At 38.7% G+C, this 22289-nt stretch overlaps 1 protein-coding gene and 1 long non-coding RNA gene across 6 annotated transcripts in view; one reads left to right on the top strand and one right to left on the bottom strand.

Annotated features, from left to right (window-relative positions):
• ARAP2 (ArfGAP with RhoGAP domain, ankyrin repeat and PH domain 2) overlaps positions 1-19055 on the bottom strand; it is a 129539-nt gene extending 110484 nt beyond the window's left edge. For 3 of the 5 annotated variants that reach the window (XR_014583518.1, XM_083834043.1, XM_083834046.1), the window contains exons 1-4: positions 18709-18845; positions 12127-13185; positions 4685-4755; positions 3585-3664 (exon numbers count right to left, since the gene is read on the bottom strand). Coding sequence is in view for 4 of the 5 variants with exons in the window: in XM_083834043.1 (XP_083690169.1) it covers positions 3585-3664; positions 4685-4755; positions 12127-13034 (1059 nt within the window). In the remaining variant the exon portion in view is untranslated. Of the gene's footprint in view, positions 1-3584; positions 3665-4684; positions 4756-12126; positions 13186-16212; positions 16268-18708; positions 18846-18915 lie in introns of those variants that run through there. The other 2 variants (XM_083834045.1, XM_083834044.1) reach the window with 2 other exon arrangements.
• Positions 16282-21888, top strand: LOC310898669. The gene is made up of 4 exons (XR_014583519.1): positions 16282-18355; positions 19181-19315; positions 19811-19946; positions 20349-21888. It is a non-coding gene; the product is annotated as an uncharacterized lncRNA (long non-coding RNA).
• The last annotated feature ends 401 nt before the right edge of the window (positions 21889-22289 follow it).

Below are 22289 nucleotides of genomic sequence, written 5' to 3'. Positions count from 1 at the left end.
GGCAAGATCCTCAGCCTCGATACAAGACAGAACTCCTGTTTCCCACCTCCTGCAACTCTGTCAGGTATTGTACAGAGGTAAGTAGCAGCACCATTTTCTCCTGCAGTCACCTTCATAGAAGGAAGTATTTCTTGAAAGATGGGTATATATATTAGACAGAAACTGTATTTAAATGTATACTGTTCTTACGCAGAGAAAGAGCCCGCCCTTAAGGAAGAAGTCCGGCTTCTAGATCACAGTCAGATGTAACTGCCTACTTGCAGCCCTATATGAAATCTCTACTTTTGATCAGGAAGCATTCAGATGCATTTTTGTTTATATTTTTCTACCAGTCAGTCTTGCTGGTCACAATGTGAAGTGAGGAAACCTGAATACTAAGAATTGTACTGGAACTACTGCCACATTAAATACTCGATGCCATTCAGGACAAGCATCTTCACTTGAGAGACACTGCCTTAGTCTTCTATTAAAGGCCATACAGCTTTAAAACAGGGCTTTAAAGATAATATTTTAACAGGAGGGGTTCTTAAAAGTTCCTATTTTAAAGTTGCACAATTTGTGATCTAGCCAGCATTCCACAATACCACAACATGTAGGGGCTCACAGAGATTACTGAACTCAATATGCATGTTTTAATCTAGTCTGAGAATCTACAGCAAGAAATAAAGCCAGTATTTCGCTCCAGAGGCTTGAACTCAGTATTTCTTCACAGAAAAACTGAATTCCAATATACTTTACTCTTCAGCTGGACACAGCAATATATCAGCTGTGAAATGTTAGGATTTTTATTTGTGCTATTTTTGAATCAATGGAAAAGAAAAATGTTCCTTCTTCGGGTTGCCCTTTAGAGGTTTCTGCTTCTAGCTGTCTTCCTTCCTCACTTAAGTCTAAGGCATACTTTTTTTATGCCCTTAATTCCCCATTCTCTCATGCTGACTTACCTTTAAGTCTGTAGTGACTCATTACCTGTTTCTAGACACTCCCTTTATAAAAGCCTGTAGAAGCTTTTACTTTGTTACACCAATGAAACAGGAAGAAGGTGAATGGCCAACTTCTAACCACTTAGAACAAGCTTCATTTAGTCAGCATTACAACTTGCTGTTTTCTTAAATACAGATGAACTATATTCTCATATGCGGTTATTTCTAAAAGGAAGCAACAGTTACTAAAGTCTCAAACACTTCACAGTGTTATCTAAACTTCCTTATTTGTTCCTAGGATACCTGATACTGGGGAAAAAAATCTGAAAATGAAATATCTTGGGACCTTTGTTTTACAGTGCTGCTTTATGACCTTTGTCTGCAATTATGTTCTAATGGAAGCAAACTATGAAGTTTCCAACCAGCATGTGATTTAACAAATGAAAAAAAAATTTTTTACTTACATGAACATGATAATTAAAATCTAAATCTTCAGATCAGAGAAAGCATGTTGTAATATACTGCTTTTATTGAGATTCTACAGCCAGCAGAAATAATAATTCTGTTTCAAGCAGTTAATCTAGCTTAACAGCATGGTATTTTTTCTGTTGGGTGCCTTTATAAGATAAGATTGCAAACAAACTTCCTGGGTATGCTGTATTATAAGCAGCAACTCCAATAAAATATATAGAAAAACTTTAAGAAGTAACAAAAAGGACAGAAAACTTTTTCTGGAAAAACCTGCTTATGCCATTGTACTAATTGCAAAGCAGCTCAACTTTGAATTTGTAAAGACATTTTAATAATTGGCACAGACAAGACTATGCAATAGGAAAGAAAAGGAGCTCAGAAGTACCTTTTGTGTACAGATTACGTTAACAAGAAATAGAAGGAGAAACATCATGAATTTATGCCCATCTCCTTAAAAAGTCAATGACGAAAAACAAAAAGCCTTGATTCCAAAGAGAAGACAGTACACATGAAAAATAAAAGTTAATTTTTATGCTTCTAAAAGCACTCCCACTAGAAGATGCAATTTGAACCATTTATTTTCAATGCACAATTCTTAACAAATTCATACTGGAGAAAAATATTATAGGCAACTGTTTTGAAAGTTAATAGTTGAATAGTTTTCATTTTAGTGAATAATTTAGAGTAGTTGAAAAGGAGAAACATTAGAGTGAAGACCAGAAAAGAAACTAAGAATTACCTATTGTTTTCCCTAAGTCAGTGGCTTGAGATCAGGTGGAACAAGGATAAGCAAACAAAGAAGCAACAATTCCTGAGTGAGAAGCAGGAGCTGGGATTCACAACATTTGGTGGATGCCTCACTAAGCTACTTCACCTCTCGGACCTCCACATGATTCAGAAGTCTGTCCACATACCATCTAAGACATTCACAGTTCAATTACCGACCTCAACAAAAGTGTTCACGTCAGAGAATCCTGCAACAAAAGTGACTTACTGTGTATATAGCAAGTCTGGGATGTATGAAAAACATCAGCATTCCTGAGAACCTACATAGACAGGAATTTTTAAAAGTGTATGGCCGAAAGCGACTATTAGATCAGCTAAGCTAACATACAAACTGCTTTCTTTGGTTGTCCACCAGCCAGATGCCCAGTCTTTATATTGAATTATCAGAAGAGAGAAAAGCCACTTTTCCCTTTACTAGTCAGTTTTAATGGTTATAACCCCACTTAACCTCGTTTAGACACAAAGTATTACAATACACCACTGTACTTAAGAAGGTACAAGGAAGGCGTCAAGGTAGTCTGCAAATGCCTATAACTGACTGTTTTCCATTTGATATGGCAGCATCTAGCTCTGGGCAGAAAAGTCAATTCTCTCTCCTATGTTTTAAAAAAAAAAAAAAACAGAAAAAAGCAGAGATTCCTATTACTATTGAACAGTACAAAGCATATCTCTAGATTAAGAAAAGTCACTAGTCCATACATATTTACACTATTGTCATGGTTTTGGCTAGGATAGGGTTAATTTTCTTTGTAGAGGCTCATACGATGCTGTGTTTTGGACTTTTGATGAAAACAGTAGTGATAACACAGGAATGTTTTTAGTTGTTGCAGAGCAGTGCTCACACAGAGCCAAGGTCTTTTCTGCTTCTCATGCTACCCTGCCAGCAAGGAGGCTGGGGGTGCACCAGGAGCTGGGAAGGGACATGGCCAAGACAGCTGGCCCAGACTGACCAAAGCGATATTCCGTACCATATGGTGTCATGCTCAGCAATAACAGTTGGGGGAAGAGGGAGAAAGAGGCAGACATTCAGAACCACGGCATTTATCTCTCCAAAAAGCATTATGAGCTCTGCTTTCCCGGAAATGGCTGAACATCTGCCTGCTGATGGCAAGTAGTGAATGAATTCCTTGTTTTGCTTTGCTCACACATGAAGCTTTTGCTATAAGTGGTAAAGTGAGTTCTCACACTTTTTTACCTTTTCAATTCTGTTCCCTATGCCACCTACAGAGAGTAGGTAACTGCAGTGCTTAGCTGCCTGCCGGGATTAAATCACAATTATAAAACTTGTGCATATACCTAAGACAGGAAAGATACTGAGAACTGAAAGAGAAGAAAAAAGAATTAATGGCAGTACACAATACATAACATGAAGATATAAACCATTTATATCCAGACTTCTCAACTTACCTTAGCATCTTTAAGGTTGTCCCAGAAAAAGGTTTCTCCATATGGAGATATGATGGGTGGCTTTTCTTCTGTGAAAGTTTCTTAAAGTAAAAAATAAACACAGTCACATACTGCCATACTCCATTAAGGTACTGATATAATCAACAAGGGATACAAGTTTTCTGTTTCTGACTTCTCTGTCCTCCTCAGAATAAATACTGAAGAACAAGAAACAATTTCTCATAACTGAAACACACTTTCTCAGAAAATATATACTTCTATACTGCATCTGTTTATATAGTTTTATCTAGTTATAGTTTTTACTATATCTAGCATAGTATATCTAGTTTGTAGTTTAACTATATCTAGTTACAGTTTTATACTGCATCTTTTCACTAGCATCTTATTTGGATATAGCTTGCATATAGCTATCATCTTCTTTCCTAATCTGCACATCAAGTTAAAAAAAAACAAAAACGTCGTATACTCTTGGGATAAATAGTTTCACTGTCTTTTATTCTGACTTAAAAAACAAAAGCAAAGGAAACAAAATAAAACCACCAAATTTCTGCTCAATTTTCATTTTGTCACCAATTATTTGCTTGAAATTAATAGTATAACTTCAAACTTCTAGCGTTTGAAAGAATTTTATTTTTATTTTTTAAATGCAACTGACTGTGCAAGACTGTATTAAATAGTTTACTGGAAGAAGTTACCAATTTATTTCCTGTTATTTCCTGAAGCTCTGAGTATTCACTAACAAATGAAGCTGCATTAGTCAGAAATACTCTTCTTATAGTTTTCAAGAAAAAGCAGATTTTGCTTTAAAAAAATGCATACAATCTTGAAAATTCAACATATTGTAGTCTAAAAAAAATGTTAGATTATGTTTACAGACAATATTTTGTAATTTTCATGCAATTAGCTCGTAAACAAAAACTAAGTAAAACATAAAAGTGGTTACGTGCTCTGCTATTATGTATATCACACTTTTTTCATACTTTCCAGATACCCAGTATTTCTTAAAATAGCAAGTCAACACTCATGTTGGACCTCAGTTTTTGGTTTGAGGTTTCTTTGTCTGAATATTCAAGATGTAAGTACCAGCATGCTTAACTCACTTTTTTGTGAAACTTGCCTCCCAGCACAAGATACATTCGTAAGATCCACGTTTCTTCTTTTCTGAAGGGAGCTTGAACAAAACAGAGCACAAAATGAAAATATTAAGTGAAATTTCCCAGAAATGGAGCACAGGCATCTTATACAGGTAAACAAAGTATTACAACTACATGCAAATGTAGAAATAGTCAATTTTAAGTCTTGGAAAAGTCTTCTGACTGAATTTAAATTACCCAACGTTCTTTCTTTTCTCTCTTCATGATGCTGAATACTTCACTGATCCTAACACACATCTTCAGAATTTTTTTTTCGTTTGTTTTGAATGCCTTACCATACATTTATACCTCTGGGAAGCATGGGGATCCCCCATTCTTTCCCCATCCTCTACTCTCCCTTCTACTTCACATTCAATACCAACAAATGCATTGAAAAAAAACAGCATAGTATCAAAGCCAAATCTTCAACACTGAGCTCTCAGCACGGAGCCTAGGCATGAAAATCCAGACAAAGCAGATGCTTTGAACCACTGAAAAAAAAGTGCTGAAAATTTTTAATTCCCAATGATGATTCCCCCCCACCAATAAGTTTTCAATCTGAGACATAAATGACATTTCTTTTATACCACCTGTGCCTACAACTGTGCATTCTGTAGATATGCAAGAATGTATTCCCATACACAGGAGAAAAATTACTTTATTATTGGTGTAGTGCTAGCCCCTAATTATTTCAGGGATTTCACATACAGTGGTACGTTCCTGCTGGTAAAGATCATGTTTTTATTATTATTACTGAGATTTCAGGCTCATGCAGCAGCTTTAGAATAACAGAGTAGGGGAAAATACAACTGAAGTAGTACATTTCTAACCCATCTTCACTGCTGCAGCAGTCTGTTTTCAGTCTGCTTTCAACCAAGCTCTGATTTCACCTGTTAACACAAGTAATTAGTAATTTCTCTTCTTTATATCACTTTCTCTGCTTGAAATATCAGTGATACAGATCCTTGTGCATCATTACAGAATACTCATTGACTCATAAGCGCTATAAAAGATCCTTTAAGCTTTTGCTAAGAGCTTGCAGATCCTCCAACCTTCAAAGCCAAAGATAAATGTTTTAATAAAAATATCAATATATCTGATTTTCATTTCCCCATTAGACTTATTGATTAATTTTATGCTTTTAAGGTTAGTTATGCTCAAGACTTCAGAAATACCACCCCATGACATCCAAATTGAATAACTCTACATTACAGGCTGATGTTTTCCTATGACAAGAAAGCATATGTTTATGAACTACCATTTTGTATCATTTTCAGTCTATGCCTCTATTTGCCCCAAGGAAATTACTGAATTAAGTTCAATATGGAAGCTACACTTCGAAATAACAAGTACCTGTACAAATTTTACCCACTTATATAAATTATGTTTCTTGATGGCATTTTGTGAGATCATGTTCTTAGAAAACATAGGATGAATATGCCCAGTTGAAGTGTGCCATGGCCTAGCTCCATACATAGTAATTGCTCACTCTTCTAATTACAAAAAATACATAGCACTGTGTTCCTTCATATGTCTTGCTAAAATTGATGTAGCTACAATCTTTTGAAGTTACATTAGCATATTAACTTCATGCATTTGTACTAACCTGGAATGCTTAGAAATAAATACATAAATAGAAATAATGTTTTTCAACAGAGACAGGATTTGTTTGTTGTTTTTAAGGGTAATAATAGCATCAATATAAATTTGAGAGGGACCGATAATCAGCTTTGACTAGAAGAGCTTTTAAACTGATGGTTTTCTTCCCTATGTAAAACAGTGCGCGAAAGGCTTAGTTTCAGAGTGGAAGGATTTAAAAGTGGGCAATGGTAATTGCAATGAGTCAAAAGTAATACTGGTAAACTCACCAGGAAATGAGAAATAGAAAAACAACTTATAAAGACCTGCATTTTTTTAGTTCATGTATTTTTCAGGCATTGCATTTTTTTGATTTGTTTGTATTAAGTGTCTACATGTATGTGCTCCATACAAAGTATGGAAACCTGCTTTAAAAAAAAAAGTAATCTGTAGGTTTTTCCTCACAAAGTAAAAATTGTTTTGGTCATTTTAGGAATGGAAAGTTTTACCTTATGTCAAGTAAAAACTACCTCAATAAATACTTAAAATAGCTTACTCTGAATATCTGCTTGAGAGATTAAATACAAAAAAAAGTGCAAGATGACAATATTTGTCATTCTTGTCAATTGTTGCACAAAATAAATTCTTACATTAAATGACAGAAAAATAAAGACGACTTATTTTGGGACAAATAAGACCAAAACAAACAAACAAACAAGAAAGACCAAAACCAAACAAAATCAAACAAAGCCACCATCACCAAAAAACTTATCTACATAAATATGACTCTCCTTAACCATTTCCAAAACCTCATACTTCATGAGATTACCATCATCTTTGTTTTGCTCTTTATAGGACTGTTAGTGCAAGTAGCCTGCAAATCACAAAGTACCAATTATACACAGATAAACATAATTTCAATTATATTATCTCTTTGTTACAACTGTGGAGATTAAGACCGACTATTTTCATAAATTAAGAGATACAGGATGTGGTTCGGGCTGCATATTCTTCCCCACCACCCTTTCCTTGTGCATAAACAGGATGAAAGGGTGTGATGAGGCAGCAACTTGTCTTGCTGAAGGCTGAGACTGGAAAGGTGAGAGCTGAGCACTGGGCCGAGCTGAGCCAATTTGTTCTATATAGGCCTGCCATCTCGCAAATAAAGCGAGGGAGAGAGCTCAGTGCAAGCAGTCAGTGCTTCAAAGTCTTCACCGGCATTTGTCTGCTGAGTGCTTTTAACTGAATGAAGCTTTTGTTTTCAATCATCGCATTTTCTACCCAGCTCAAGACCTAGCCCTCCCTTTACACGAATAAGTCCAAAGTGCTCTACTGTGCTGTGTTTGAGCCTTGGGCTTCACAGGCTGCTTGCAGAGGTAAATTAAGGGAGATACTTGGCCGTAGGAAGAGAGAGAGCAGCTTCTCGCTCCTAAAAGCTGTTCTGCGTGGCCAAAAAAAGAGTAGAGGGAGGCAGCAGCACCAGCCTGGAAATCTCATTAGCAGTCTTGATTACTTACATGTCCGCAACAGAGTGTGAAGAATACCAGCACTGCTAACTTTCCACTACAGCAGTGGCTGTTTGCACGAAATGGACAGCACCAGGACAAGCACATAGCACCTCTGTACACAGACATACACTGAAGTCCTCTTGCCCTCCCTCCTCCTGCCCCTCCACCAGTGCAGCAGTTTTTCCAGATTTATTTCTGGACTATTTCTTCTCTCCTGCAGTAAGCAATCAGCACTGAACAACACAAGCGACAGAGCTGGAGGATGTGGAAAAGGTCTGGATGTATACGGAATTGGCCAGTCTGAAACGTTACCTGGGTGGCACTCTGCAACAATCAGCTCTGCCACTTCATACACCTGCTTAGCTTTCCCTTTAAAGGCACTGCTGTTCCAAAGGGTGCAACCAGAGCTACGGAGCAACTGCTAAACAACATGGTCCAAGGCAGCTTCAGAGGTTTCCATATCTCTGCGCTTATCTTTAATCTCGGGCTAAAGGCATGTATGTGGTTAACTCCATCCATTGCAACACTTTCACTTCGTCTTAGAGGCATCAGTTTTTCATGGTGGAAGAAGTAACGAAAAGTATCAAGAGAGGCCACAAAACTTGTATCCTCCTCTGTCTAACCCATTATTCTGTTCCAACACATTATTGGGAAACTATACTAAAAATTTAAGACTAGGCACTTAAGCATAAAATATCTCAGAAATTCATTGCAAAGGGTTCTGACTGCCTTATCAAGACCTGTTGAGACAGATTATTTCAGTCTTGGAAGATAATTCACAACCTCCTAGTTTCAGAACTCCTTCAGAAGTTTTTGAAGGCCTTTAGAGCGATGTTTACTAATTCTGTATCAATAGTGAGCTCATAATGCTGTGATAAGAAAAAATCTAGCTGGCAAGAACCCAACACAGTTACACATTGCTTCAGTGCTGATTATCTGAAAGAGCTAGGAAAATCTTCACAATGATTTGTCAGGAACATTGTATAAGTTTTTGTTTGTTTGTTTTTAATTCCACACCCCTCAGTACTGCAGTGGTGCCAAGTATACTTGCAAAAAGAAAGAAAAGCAAGGTATTTCCAACTTCTAAAACGTCACGGTGTCCTAGCAGCTGACAGCATGTTTTGTTACAGGTAAGAGCTAGGAGCACAAGCGAGGCACAGGGAAGTAGACAGAATTACAAGAGATGCAGGCACATTATTAGTAATAAAAAGTGACAGAGTCACAACAGTGCAAAGGGCCACAAGGAGACCTACCGTACAAGCTTTTAATGTTAGAAGGCACTTAGGAGATCATGAGAAAAGCATTTCCTTGCATAAAGCTTTAAGGCCAACATCCACGCATGACAAGAAGGAGATGCTGGGTTTCCCAGTAGATTTCAGTTGGAATTCTGTGCCTCTATGCAAAAAGCCTTCACACTATATAATAAGGATGAAACCAGCGTCTATCAACAAAAATCAGCTGAGAATGTTTGTCTATGCAATCCTATAGGAAAGGCATGATCTTTCCTGAGGCTAAAGACACTGCAAGGCACCACTTTAAAGTTGTGTATTAATTCTTTGCCTCTAAAAAAATACTCAGCAAGGTTAATCATGAACGTTTCTGTGAAGTTTAAGTTCTGTTTAGAAGCTCTGGTTTACTCTTGATCTTCATCAGACAGACTTGCTGCTGGTCCTTCATGATTTCTACATGGTTATAACTGGAGCATAGCGACGAAGAAGAAAAGCTGGAGTTCACAAATCAGAATGTGGGTATCGATGTTAGTGACCCAGTCACACATCAGTCTCTAAGACACTGGGATTTGAAGGATTTACTGTCATGGTGGGAACACCATAAACATAGCATGTTATCTCTACTGGGTGACTGTTTCTTAGAAGAGATAAGAGTATTCTTTTAGTAGCTAGTCATTGTTATCTTTTAGCATTAGACTCCCGTTTCAGCTCAGCAGGAGTAGCTTTGTTATATGCAGTGGGGATGATCACCCCACAAAAGTTAATGTAAAGCCTCTCCCCATTGAAAAACGTTTATACTTCAGTTTCAAAAAGCACAATTTCTTGGTGTTTTAGAAGACACTGATCATATATATATATATATATCTTTTTTTTAAGTAGAGCATGCAAATCTTTTCCTTGTTGCAAAGAATTGTTGCCTCTCCACCTGTTCAACCAGACGACTGTAATACAGCATTTAATATTAACATCTTACATTAATCTAAAAGAAACTTATAAATGCTTGGGAAAACTCTGCACTTAGGGCATGTATAAACTCGCTAATGATGTTTCTAACTGCTGAGATATGCAGATGAAAAAGACAAATACAAAACATTCTCAGACACGTCCCTTCCAGGCACGGCTAGTGGTTTAAAAAAAAAAAAAAGGCTAAAAAAAGCACAACCTGATGATTTGGATATGGCTACAGTGACAAAACTTTGCATGTGTCTTTGCAAGAGTTTTTCTTCTCCCTAAGACATTTATCAAGCATGACGAGTAAAACCTTACAATTAACAAAATCAAAAATATCATGATTAAATCTGGGGGAAGATACTCTTCGTGTATACAGCCCGTAATATTGTGATCAACTGCACATTCACTGCCTCATATTTTTAAAGTATGATAACATTTGAATGTTATTAAGAGAGGTCTGGAGTTAAGTTGTAACATCAGATCTTTTCCCCTACATTCCATTGCCTTTTTGCAAAACAAGCTACAAAAACTAATGTTTGTTCCAGACAGCAAGTGTTCCTTACTAGTTTGTAGACTAATTGCAAACTCTGCTATTTTGAAGGAATAAAAATCTACACCCACATCACATGAATATTTTGAAATGAATGCGAACTATGCAATTTATCATAAAGTAACAACCTTTACTGGATGCTCTCCAATCCAATTTTCACCAGTGCTGCACAGAATCCTTACAAAGATTGCATGAACTCTGAAAACCTTCCACCTCCATCCTCTAGAAAAAGTCTTTCCAACTGACAAATAAAATGTCCTTTGACTGAAGACACATCCTTTTGTCATCCTACAAAATTCCATTTAAGTTGTATCTAGTTAAAATAAAATTAAATTAAATTAAAAAAAAATGGTTTTCTTTTTTTCCCCTATTTCTTCCTCCTGGAATGCCTAAAAAAAAAAAAGAAAAGAAAATATGCTACAAGCATCATTAAAATCCAAGTTTCTGTTGCTCTATGAATACCAGCAGAAGCCAAAGTTTCTGTTGCTCTATGAATACCAGCAGAAGCCAACACCTAACATGACAAACCTGTTGCATTCATTCTCTGAATTAACAGTTAGATGACAACCAGTTTAGAAATCAGTCCAAGAGCCATCCTGAAGAAAATCATTGCTTTAGATTGACAGTATAATTTCCTCCTCCATGAAGCATCCTATTCTAATTTAAAACAATATAAATTCTACTGCAGAGTTGTATGCTTTAAGGCTAAGACTTAAAATCATCTTCCTACGTCCACATATGCGATCCTGTCAGATAAATCCTCCTTCGTACAGATACATCCTTACAGGATGGGTACACCATACAGCACATTTAACAGGCAAGAAGGCTTTTTTAAGTTTTCCCTCACTTTTCAGATGAGGGTAGCTTAATATACACAGTTGTATAAAATTTCCTAGATCTTTTTGAATACAAGACTTACAAGAAAATAATAAACCTTTGTTTTCTAAGAACAGTATTTTCTGACCTTAAAAGGTACTAAAATATAACCTGGATACACAATTATAACACCTGTCTCCCTAACAAAAACACATTTTTATACTTAAGAATTTTTATCCTCCTGAAATTACTGTTTTATAACCATTTTCCTGCCATGGATCAGAATTTCCTTAGATGCTATTAATGAGATGCTAGCCCCAGCACATCAGTAACATTTTGGTTTGGAATAGATTCAACAGCTTTTTCTTTTTAAATCTTGTTTTTATAACATGTATTTTCATTCTTCATCTGAAGAGCATACAGATAAAGTTTTAAAAAATACTTGAAATAGTTGTTTTTAAACACAGGCTATTCCGAAAGCAATGAAGATTCATTCCTTTGAAAGTAAGTAGATGCAGAGATTATAATGAGACACTATTCTAGAATTTCCCTTTATACTCCCATTTGCACTTTTGACTTGCTTAATCCTTCTTAGGTTAATTTGGCATTACTCATGTCAGAGCCAAGCTATTTACAACACATATAAAAGAAAAATCCCCAGAAAAAGACACCCTTAGCCCATAATGCCCTCTTCCCTGCCCCTCCCCCCCCCCCCAAAAAAAAAAAAAGTCCCATAATTTCTACAACAATTCTTCACTAAAAAGAAACCACAATTACCTTGTTGAAGTTTCAACTTTGCTTGATTCAGGGATTTCTGGCACAGGTCGATGTCTTAACATAAAAGACCGGCTTGCTCTTGGAAATACCATTGTGCAGTTTTGTGTACAGGAATCATATAAGTCATTGTTTATCATTTCTCCTTTAAACTTAAAGAATGGAGAATTTGGCTCACAATCAGATAGATCATCCTCATCTGCAAGCATCAGATGTTTGTTTTCACTGTATTTTGTCTCACATGAATGAGCAAATGAAGGAGGAGGATCACAAAATGCCAAACGGCCAGCCAAGTGCTCATCAGTTTGGTATGCAGCAGCTTCTTCCAATGATGTATCCGGCTGAGCATTCATCTTAATACTTCCACTTAGACTGACAGCTTTTAGTATGCTATCTGAATTCTGGTATAAACCAGAAAAATCCAAATTCGTAATGCTATCATCACTTGCCTCCGATACGTTTTGCTCTCCAAGTTTGAACCTTTCTTCACTGAAGTAAGCTTCATGAGGAAGTTGCACTGACGATGTTGCAGGTATCAAGTCAGTCTCATCTACGTTTAAATTGCTTACTGGAGAATCCTCATCCACGAGCAAATATTGCTTCTTTTCTAAACCTGTCGAGTCTTTGAGTTTTGCATTTTCATGTAGAAGCGAATGTCCTTGCGTTTTTGAAAGAGCAGTGTCTAACTGCTTAAGTATCCTTCTGCGGTGCCCTGTAGGCAACACTCCCATTTGCTGAAGCACGCTGTTGTTTATGCCCGTGCAATCTGTCACAATGTTATAGCCATATTCTTTAAAGTTAGGAAGATACTGCCCCAAGTTAATGTTGACTAGGAATTCTTCAATATCGGTGCCGTTGCCTGTGGATGACATGATGGCAGCTTCATTCCGAACAGTGCCCCTCACGGTCATGTAGAAATACAGTCAAGATGCATGCATACTCAGAGGCAACAAAGCTCTCTGTATTTGTCGTCAGTCAGCCAATGGAAAATACCAGTTTCTTTGAGACACTTCAAGTTTCTTTAGTTCACGCTGATTTTATTTATTTTTTAAGACCGCAAACCTATAGAAAAGAAAAAGGGTATTGAAAAAGAAAGAAAACCCAATTCAGAGGTCTGAATTTACTTGAATCTTAAATAAAATTCTGAAAGGCTCCCTGTCATTTGTACACTACAATTTTTAAATTGTGTATATATGAAAATTTCAAGCAGGGTAAACAGCATAACCTCTCCATCCTTTTATCTTCTCCTGTACAAAGAGAAGACCAAAATCAAAGCCTTAGCACAAGTAATAGTTTTAAAACATATAATCCTAGTAGTTACAAGATGTGAACCACTTATCTCCACACACATGCACTTATTATACAGTACTTGGATATAAATATCAGAAAAAACAAACTAAGACCAGAGCTGGAACTCAAAGCTTTCCCATTCCCCTGCTGGCACCAACTAACTACAGAGTGCAGCTTCCACTCCTTTATCTTCTGAGCCTTAAGCTTTTTAGCACAGAAACAGACTTTCAGAAGGGAAAAGAAAAAAAAATAAATCACTGGCTAGAGCGTTCCCACCAAGTGCCATAACCAATACAACGGTTTGCAAAGGTAGAGCCACTTCTGAGAATGTCTGGAGAAAGAAAAAGAAAAAAGAATGAAAGAAGTAGTAGCTTAAATTATTTAAAGAACCACAGCCAGAAAGCTGTGGAGGTGATCAAAATATGCCTCACAGATCAGGCACGTGTTCTTCAAAGAACTGTCAGACGGGAACGCAGGAAACAGCTAAGTGGTAGCTTCTCGGCTCTGGCAAGGAAGCACCTCCTGTGGTCACAAACTATCAGAGGCATAACCAGAGGCAAGTTCTGGCCTCCATGCTAGGGACCTTTGGTACCTCAAGCGACCATGACAGTTTCTCCTCGGTATTTTCCAACTCAGCTCTTGCATGCCCCCAATTTCACCCATTTCAGCTCTTCCTTCCTCTGTGGCCATATCCAAATCCATGGTTTACAAAATCCAAAGCAGTTGGAGAAGCTACTGTTCGGAAGGTGTTTGAGACAACCTGAAATCGTGTCTTTAAAGAAGGTTTAAGACCAGCAGCAGACAACAGGTTTTTTTTTTTTTACTCCTCCCTCTTCCTGTACAAAGAGTCATTTGGCTTTAGGGAAAGCTGCTGACTCTGTAGCAGCTGCCCTGGCATGCAGGTACTAGCCTGGAGCAGCCTGGAAAAGAAAGAACAGCTTCGGTAGGACAGTGTAGGACCTAAACAACAGCCTGAAAGAAAAGGATTCACACACCCAGCATACACCCAAGGTAGCAGATATTAAGGTACACCTTATTCTTCAAGGTATCTGCTAACTAAAAGGGCACTACTTATGACGTAGAACTGAAGCATGAAAGATTGACTGCTTTTGTACTATATCAGTTGCTCCAATAAAGGATAAAATGTGTTCCTATACAATTTCCCTAATGCCTTTTGAATAAGTAAATCATTATTCAGCCAAGCAGTCATAAATAAATCTTCATGCCCTGCCTCATTCCCCAAAGACACATACAAACAAATATAAATTTAAAATCACGTAATCAATGGAGCACAATTGTTATCACTGCTATGAGTAATTGTACTCTAATATTACTATAAAATAACTAGTTTAATCACTAGAAGTTTCCTCTTGCAGTTTTGTAACTACCTTTATTACTCCCACTTTCAGAAAGAACTAATCGAAAACAGGAAAAAACTTTGCACTTACATCATATATGCGTGTGTATGTATGGCACAGTAAGGAGAAAAAGAAGTTGAATAAACCCACACTCTTCTGGAAGACATACAAATCAGCACATTTATCACAAAAGTTCCATTATTTACAAGAACTCTTTAGATTCTTGCCAATATATTCAGCTTCATTTTTTGTGATGCATTTTTATAGCTTTGATCACTGCTTGCAAGTCTGCCAAGCAGTGACTTACCACCTTCAATATGAAAGGCATTCAATTAGAGATTTTTGGAGAGAGAACTCCATAGGCCACATACCAGCCTCTCGAGAGATGAAGTCTGTTCGGGAGTTAACTCACTGAAAGATTCTTAAGTCATTTAAATTCAAAGAGGCCTGGATTGAGCTAAACCGATTAACAATCAACTTTTAGAATAGGAATTAGATTTAACTTTGTCCTTCCTCAACCTGAGCACCTATCTAAACACTCATCATTTCTTTAAAAACCTAAGCCCCCCTTTCTCAAAAGATATAATTCAATAGCATTGCCCCTCAGCTATCTCTAAATCCCACCAAAATACATATATAAATACATATTGTGTTAAGTTGAATCTTTTTTCCTTAGTTTTTCTAATTACTACAGAAATAACTAATGGGAGCAAAAAATATCAAGCAGGCACTGCTTCATGTACCCATTACAAAAAAAAAAGTACACACACTCACATACGAAAAACCACCTCCAGTGTTAGCCTATCAGTTAACCAATTTCAACTTCAATTTTGGAATACTTTATCTCTGCTGTTTCCAGAACTTCCTTGGGGTTTTGTGGTGCTATATAGGGTCTTAACCCTGAGGTGTTAGCGTTTATTTTCAAACAGTATCATTCTCCCAATCTCTCCACCTCCTACAGTAACAAAAAAGGCACTTAAGTAAGTAGCTTCTATTTACTGACACACACTCTTCCATATCTAAATATTGTTTTTTCTACATGCAACAGCTTTGCCAACACCTTAATCTGGAAAACCTCCATTCTGCTACTTCAGGAACTCCAATAGCCATGTATTATCGGTTATTTGGATCCTAACCCATCTCTGTATGAACCACAACACTATGCACAGGATTATCAAGCACAGAACGAAGAACATAATTTCTTTTTGTTGCATATTTTCCAGCATAATACACAGCAGACCAAGAAAGGAAGAAACTGCTCACTAAGACGATGTTTTGACCACAAAATGCCAGCAATGCTGGGAGCTGAAGCCAAAGCCATTTTTTGTTTCAATAGTTGCTAACAGTTGCTGGAGTTGAAGCACTTCTAAAGACATGCTACAGATCTGACCCACCTACACAACTCAGTAAATGATATACAAATATTGATTGTGAAACTTACTGGTATTTGTGGATCTGAGGGTTTTGCTTATTTTGGTTTGAATGCTCGGATGACGCTTTAAATAAAGCACAACTAGGTAAATATGATTCTATGATATACACAATCAGTGAATATTTGTAACACAGGCTAGAAGATAAATACTACATCATGTCTTACGTTGTAATGTTTTATCCTTACTACAGTCTTAAGCTCAAGAAGTGTACAGAAAAATAGAACTCAAGGACCACCTTATCCAAAATAGTAAACTATTTAAAATAAATATCAATAAAACTCTGCAACTTTAACCGTAGAATAATTCACACAGTTTGTACAATATTACATATGATGATGCAGTGATCATATATAAATGATATATACCTGTTTGTACATTGACTTTCACGTCAGTAATTGTACCACTACAGAAATTTAAGTAGAAAGAAGTCTTAAAGGTTAGTTCACATACATCCTGCAAAACAAAGCTTTTACTCTCAGTAGCAGGGCAAAATAGATTGTCCCATAGCCTTAGACAGAAATAAGCATTAAAAAAATAATCAAGCTTCCCTCATTTTTTTCTTTCTTAAATAAAACTGATTCTAAGTGCACTGTCACATCCTCTGATGTAGAGTCACACAGACAAAAGCCATTCATTCAACACATTCACAGAAGTGGGAAGAATGCTATATGAAATAGAGCATCTTGGAAGACACTTGACTATTCAATTTTACAGAAATATGTGTACGGTGTCCAAATTGCTATGTGTAAAAAGCAATACAAGGGAATCCATCTGGGCTTCTCTTCTAAGAAAATATGCTTTTGGCATGTGATAAGTTGCCATTTGTTTTGCACATCATAAGCCTTACATGGGATCATCCAACTTTCTTCCCCAGATGACGATGTTTCTCAAACTCTTTTCAAAATGATTTTCCCATCCTTCCTTTTCTCCTCTTGCAGAAGGGACTTAGACATGGGGTAGAAGGACTCAGAGTAGCATACCAGTTCTTTCTGTTTTGCCGAAAAGAGCAGCTATATAGCCCCAAGGAAACACAACAATATTGGCATGGAAAAAAAATATATAATTTTCAGGACGCTTCCTCACATGGAGGATATGTTCTTGTACCTAACATTGTAAAAAACTGTGCCACTTGATACGGCCTCCATTCCATGATTTTCAAGTTGGGGAAATCTGCGAGACATCACTGATTGGAAGATGTGTGCAGATAAACCAATCTATGTTGAAGCAAGCCAGCCAACTTTTAACGAAATGCACAAACAGAAGGATATAGCTGAATATAGAAGTACTCAAATGAGTGTTTCTCATTACTCAACACTCAAATGAGACTTTCTTCTTCCTTTTAAAGAAAACTACTGATACCCGCCTAAAGAAATCTTCTGAAGTGCACAGCAAGCCAGTCACACTTCCAGTGATGAGTTCAACAAATACAAGGAAGTTCAGGCTTGCTCCCAACTTCTGCTAAACCACACGCTACACTAAGTTCCAAATAAATGTGGGGGAAAAAATAAATAAATTAAAAAAACTACTCTAAGATTTACCAAGGAGCAGCCTTACATCTGTTAGTGGTCAGTTTCACCCTCCCACTGGGCTTGACTGCATACAAACTGGCAAGATTAGCAGGCTTAGGAAGCGCTGTAGATCATTACAGATCTTTCTTTTCGGCTTGCTCAAAAAAAAAAAAAGTCCTCTGAAGTGACCATTTTAAAGGTGTCACTTATTGAATTAGCATTTGGGTCAACACAGAGCAAGGTAACCAATGGCAACCAGCACAGTTCCTTGCCCAAAAGCAGCGAAGTGACTTAGTTCAACACGATTACGAAATACCTTCGAGCACATCCTCCGCTCAAATAGTTTCCTCGTTTTTTTTTTTTTTTTATTATTATTATTTTTTTTATTTCGGAAGGCTTCTGTTTCAGAGGAAAGCTCAGCCACCTTCGCCGCCTGGGAGCGGAGGCTCACGCCGCCAGAAATTCCTGTGGAGCAACTCGCGGCGCCGGGAGCGCGGCGCGCACCGGGGCGGCACCGGCCGGGCGCACTGCGGCGAGTTGCTGCGGCAACACGGGGGTGCCACGTCCCGGCTCTGCCTCTCCGATCAGTAAGGGCATCCCAGCGCTGTTACACTCCGCCACAGCGAGCTTCACGCACCGTCCGGTAAAACTCGCAGGCAGCTTAACGAGAAGCCCGTGCCTAACTTCACAGAAAGTACTCGGAGTAAATAAATACACCGCAAAGCGCCCTACCTCGGCTGGCATTTACTTACGGACCGTTAAAACGGTTAAGCCGAGAAGCACGCAGGCGGGGAAACGCACGCTACCTGCCGACCTGCTCCCCAGGCTCCAGCTCCCGCATCCGCCCCGGCACCCTCCGGCGGCACCCTCCGGCGGCACCGCCGGCCCACCCCGGGGAGCCTCCCGAGCAGGCCGGGTCGCTCAGCGAGAGCAGGCCGGGTCGAGCCGAGCCGAGCCGAGCGCTCCCCGCCTTGCGCCCCTCGGCGGCTGGCTTACCTCCTGGCGACGAGCAGCCGCGGAGGGGAAGGAGGAGAGGGCCTGCTGGCCGCTTGGGCTCCCTCCTCTCCCCCTGCTCGCTCGTTTTCTCCTTCCTTCCTGCCTGCCTCCACACCCCACCCCACCCCCGCGCTGCTCCCCGGCGAGCCGCGCCCGCGGCGCTCCGCTCCCTTCCCTCCCCTTCCCTCCCTCCGGAGGCGGCCGCACCTGGGCTGGCGGGGCGGCGTGCTGCCTCAGGAGCCCGGCCGGGGGCTCGGGGAGGGCTGCCTGCCCCACAGCACGGCCCCGGAGCACGACCCCGGGGTCCTCCTTTCCTCCCCCGGGGCGTAGGGCGAGATAGCCGCGGGGCTCCCCCCGGGCTCCCCGCTGCCCCCCAGCGGAGCCCCGCGAAGGGCGCAGCGCCCTCCCGCCTCGCTTGGCTGGATGAAATTAGGAAGCTTTAAGTAACGCGTGTCACTTGCCCCGCTTCTAGGAACTCGCCCGCACCCGTGAGGTGCTGACGCGCTGCTGAAAGTCGCTTTTTATTACACAAAACGAGACCGAAAAGTGCTTTGACGCGCTCCGGCGGCCGCCCCCCTCGCACCGTGTGGGCCCTGAACTCCTCGAGGTGAGGCTGGGGATGCCCCGGGAGCCTCTGCTGAAATAGCCGAGGTCTACCCCGAAAAACAGGCCAATAAAGCCCTCCTTGGGAGTGAGTAAACCTGCGTTCTTCTGGCTGCTGCAAAATTGCTTATTGCATGCTAAATACAGCCTTACTACATAGCCTGACTTACACCGAGACTGTTAAAGACCGTCAGAGGCTGAAGAGTGCCATGGTAGTAAAATGAGGTTTCAGATCACAACTTCGAACGTAAGCAACTTTTTCATTCTCCAGTTCCCCGCTGAAACAAGTGGAAGGAGTGAAGTTCAGCATTACAGAGTCAATCCCACCTGTGCCCAAGCACTTCTGAAAATCCTGCTGCGCACCCTAGCTATTAAATGTCTAAATACCAGTCTACTAAAAAATGCAGTTAATTTAATCTCCCAAACTTGTATTACACAAGCAAATTTTATGGTAAAAAAGCCCTACACGAGTGCAAACTTTTGTTTTTGCTTTTTCTAGGTGACCTAAAGAAATTCATTATTTTCTTGACTGACTTTCTATTAATCATTTTGCTGAGCTTGGCTCAATGTCATTCCCAATCATTTGCACATGGACCCATGTTTCCAAACTGAGTTGCTGCACGGATCTGACCCAGGTAGGTACACAAACACCCTTTTTGGCCATAGCCTTTCTGGATTGTAATCTAAGGGCTCACAGACTCATCCGATCACAGATTTGCCTAAGATCCCGAGCTAAGCCTAGCTTCCTTTCAGAACAGTAAGAATGCCAATGAATGCTGACTTAGAAAAGGAATTTTAACCACAGAAATTTAAAATATTTGAAAGATTCATATCTTGTAAACAACAAAAGACTTGCCTTCTTTGCAAGGCTTACCTTGCCATGCAAGTATCCACTTCATTAGCTGAATTAGCTTCATTAGGCTGAATTTCTCTTTCCTGCAAGTTTTTAGGTATGGCAGTTGATTCATACCCTTGAACTCTTCTCTGTCAAGAAAGTCCAAGTCCTTCTATAAAGCCCACCTCTCCTTCTCTTCCAGGAGACCCATGTGATTTGCCCATGTAAGTGGACGAGCAGCAGAGACTACAGATGACAGGCCCCTCGGTTTTTAAAACAGCTTTCACTCTCATACAGAACTCACTAAAAGAGGCTGTCCTCAGCATATTTACATTTATGCATTAATAGCATCTTCCCTCAAAGCATAACATGGCGCTCTGCACCCTGACACTCTGTGTTTCAACCAGAACTAGCCACTTTTCTTTTCTTGATCACTAGATGAGAACACAAGATCTGAGATTTTTGTTGTTGGGGGGGGATTCAGATTCTAAGAAAGTTCTCAAGTCTCTGGTTTATCTATGGCATACAGCTCTCTGTAATGGAGCACGAAATGTCAGCTTTCTACCATTGTGGTAAAGCAAAACAAAAACTAACTAAATAACCCTTCGCATATCTAAAAGGAAACCACAACTTCTTAATTCTGATGTAATTCAGATATAACATAAAGCACAGTACTATTCTAAGGCTTGTTGATATTCTTGAGTTTTGTAAATCTGTTGACAGGTTTAACAACTGCAGAGATTTTATTATCTGATAATTTCCTTGGCCTATGAATTTCTGTGTTGCTATCATGAAAATTTTTTAGGTCGGTAATGTTTTTTAAGTAGGTGAAGATAAAGTTTTGGTTTAGAAATTCATTTTAAGTGGAAGTTGCAATACTTTTGCTATGCCCTTTAGAAGTTATTAGTGCCTTTCGTATCCTAAAATACATATGGCCATACAAGAAGGTCATTCATAGTGGACACATTAAGTTTGCTTTCCCATTCAGAATTATGATTACATAAACCTTCAAGATAATTTTGTTTTCCAGCAATAGAGATTCACCTGATTATTTTTAATATGATCAGTCCATAAGAATAACCAAGTAAGTCTGTGTTTAACTGAAGATGGAATATCATCTAAATTGTACAGGAGTTCATCCATAGAATATGAATCAACCCCAGACTTCCACACTCCATCTGTGTGGTCTGTCATAAATTAAAGTATATATTTGCTTCAATATTGTTCATCAAGCTGGTAATGCAACTAATTCAAACTCGTCAGCCATTTTCCAGTTTTCCAGATATTGTCATTTTTGGATCTATCTTTAAAACTGATCAGTTCCGTTTGCCATGTATTTTGAATTTAAGTACTCTAACTGCACAAACAGCAAGCTGCTGAGATAACTAGGGCTTCTTTTATTGATTGTGTACAAGTAGCTCTGATACTGTATTTGAGGTTTGGCAGCTATCTAAAAATATACAGAAAAACTGAGTTTGTGATTTTTTATAAGATTATTTAACTCTGCTGTAAAAACAGCACATACTCCCATTGAGTACAGGCTGAACAAGACACAAAGAATTACTTTCTAAACTTGGTCTTCTGCAATCTTTTCAGTCTCATTACCTTTAAAGCAGAAGTAATAAAACTCATCCACCAGTCCCTCAAGGTGTTGAGAAGATTAAACGTATTTGGTTTTTGGAGCTTTTAAGCATTATAAGAAATTAAATGTTACCTACATCTCAAACAACCAGCAGATGAATGCCAACCAGCTCTTTTATGATTGGAAATTCAGTACTATTGTTATACTATTGTTAATAAAATATCATGAAAACTAACCTTGGAAATTAAATCATGCGCTGTAATTATCAAAAGCAGAGCTCTAGCGTGAGGTAACATTTCACACAGGATAAGACAAAAAAAAACCTGTAAAGACTCAGAAAAAAAAAATGATAGGACTGTAGTTAAGAATGAGCGCAGGTTTTGAGAAATCTAGGTCCAGTTTTTGTATCTGTTCTCAACTGTTTCTGTGGCTTTGGGATTTATATTGTCCAATTGTTCAGTGCATTATAACTTTTAACTTTTGTATGTCTCGCTGGACACCAACCTGCATTTCAACTTAGACCTATAAACTAGTTCAACACATACCACATTTTTCAAATGT

This window comes from Anser anser (genome assembly GCF_964211835.1).
Source record: "Anser anser genome assembly, chromosome: 4".
Taxonomy (NCBI): domain Eukaryota; kingdom Metazoa; phylum Chordata; class Aves; order Anseriformes; family Anatidae; genus Anser; species Anser anser.
This window is presented reverse-complemented; position numbering and strand designations above follow the sequence as displayed.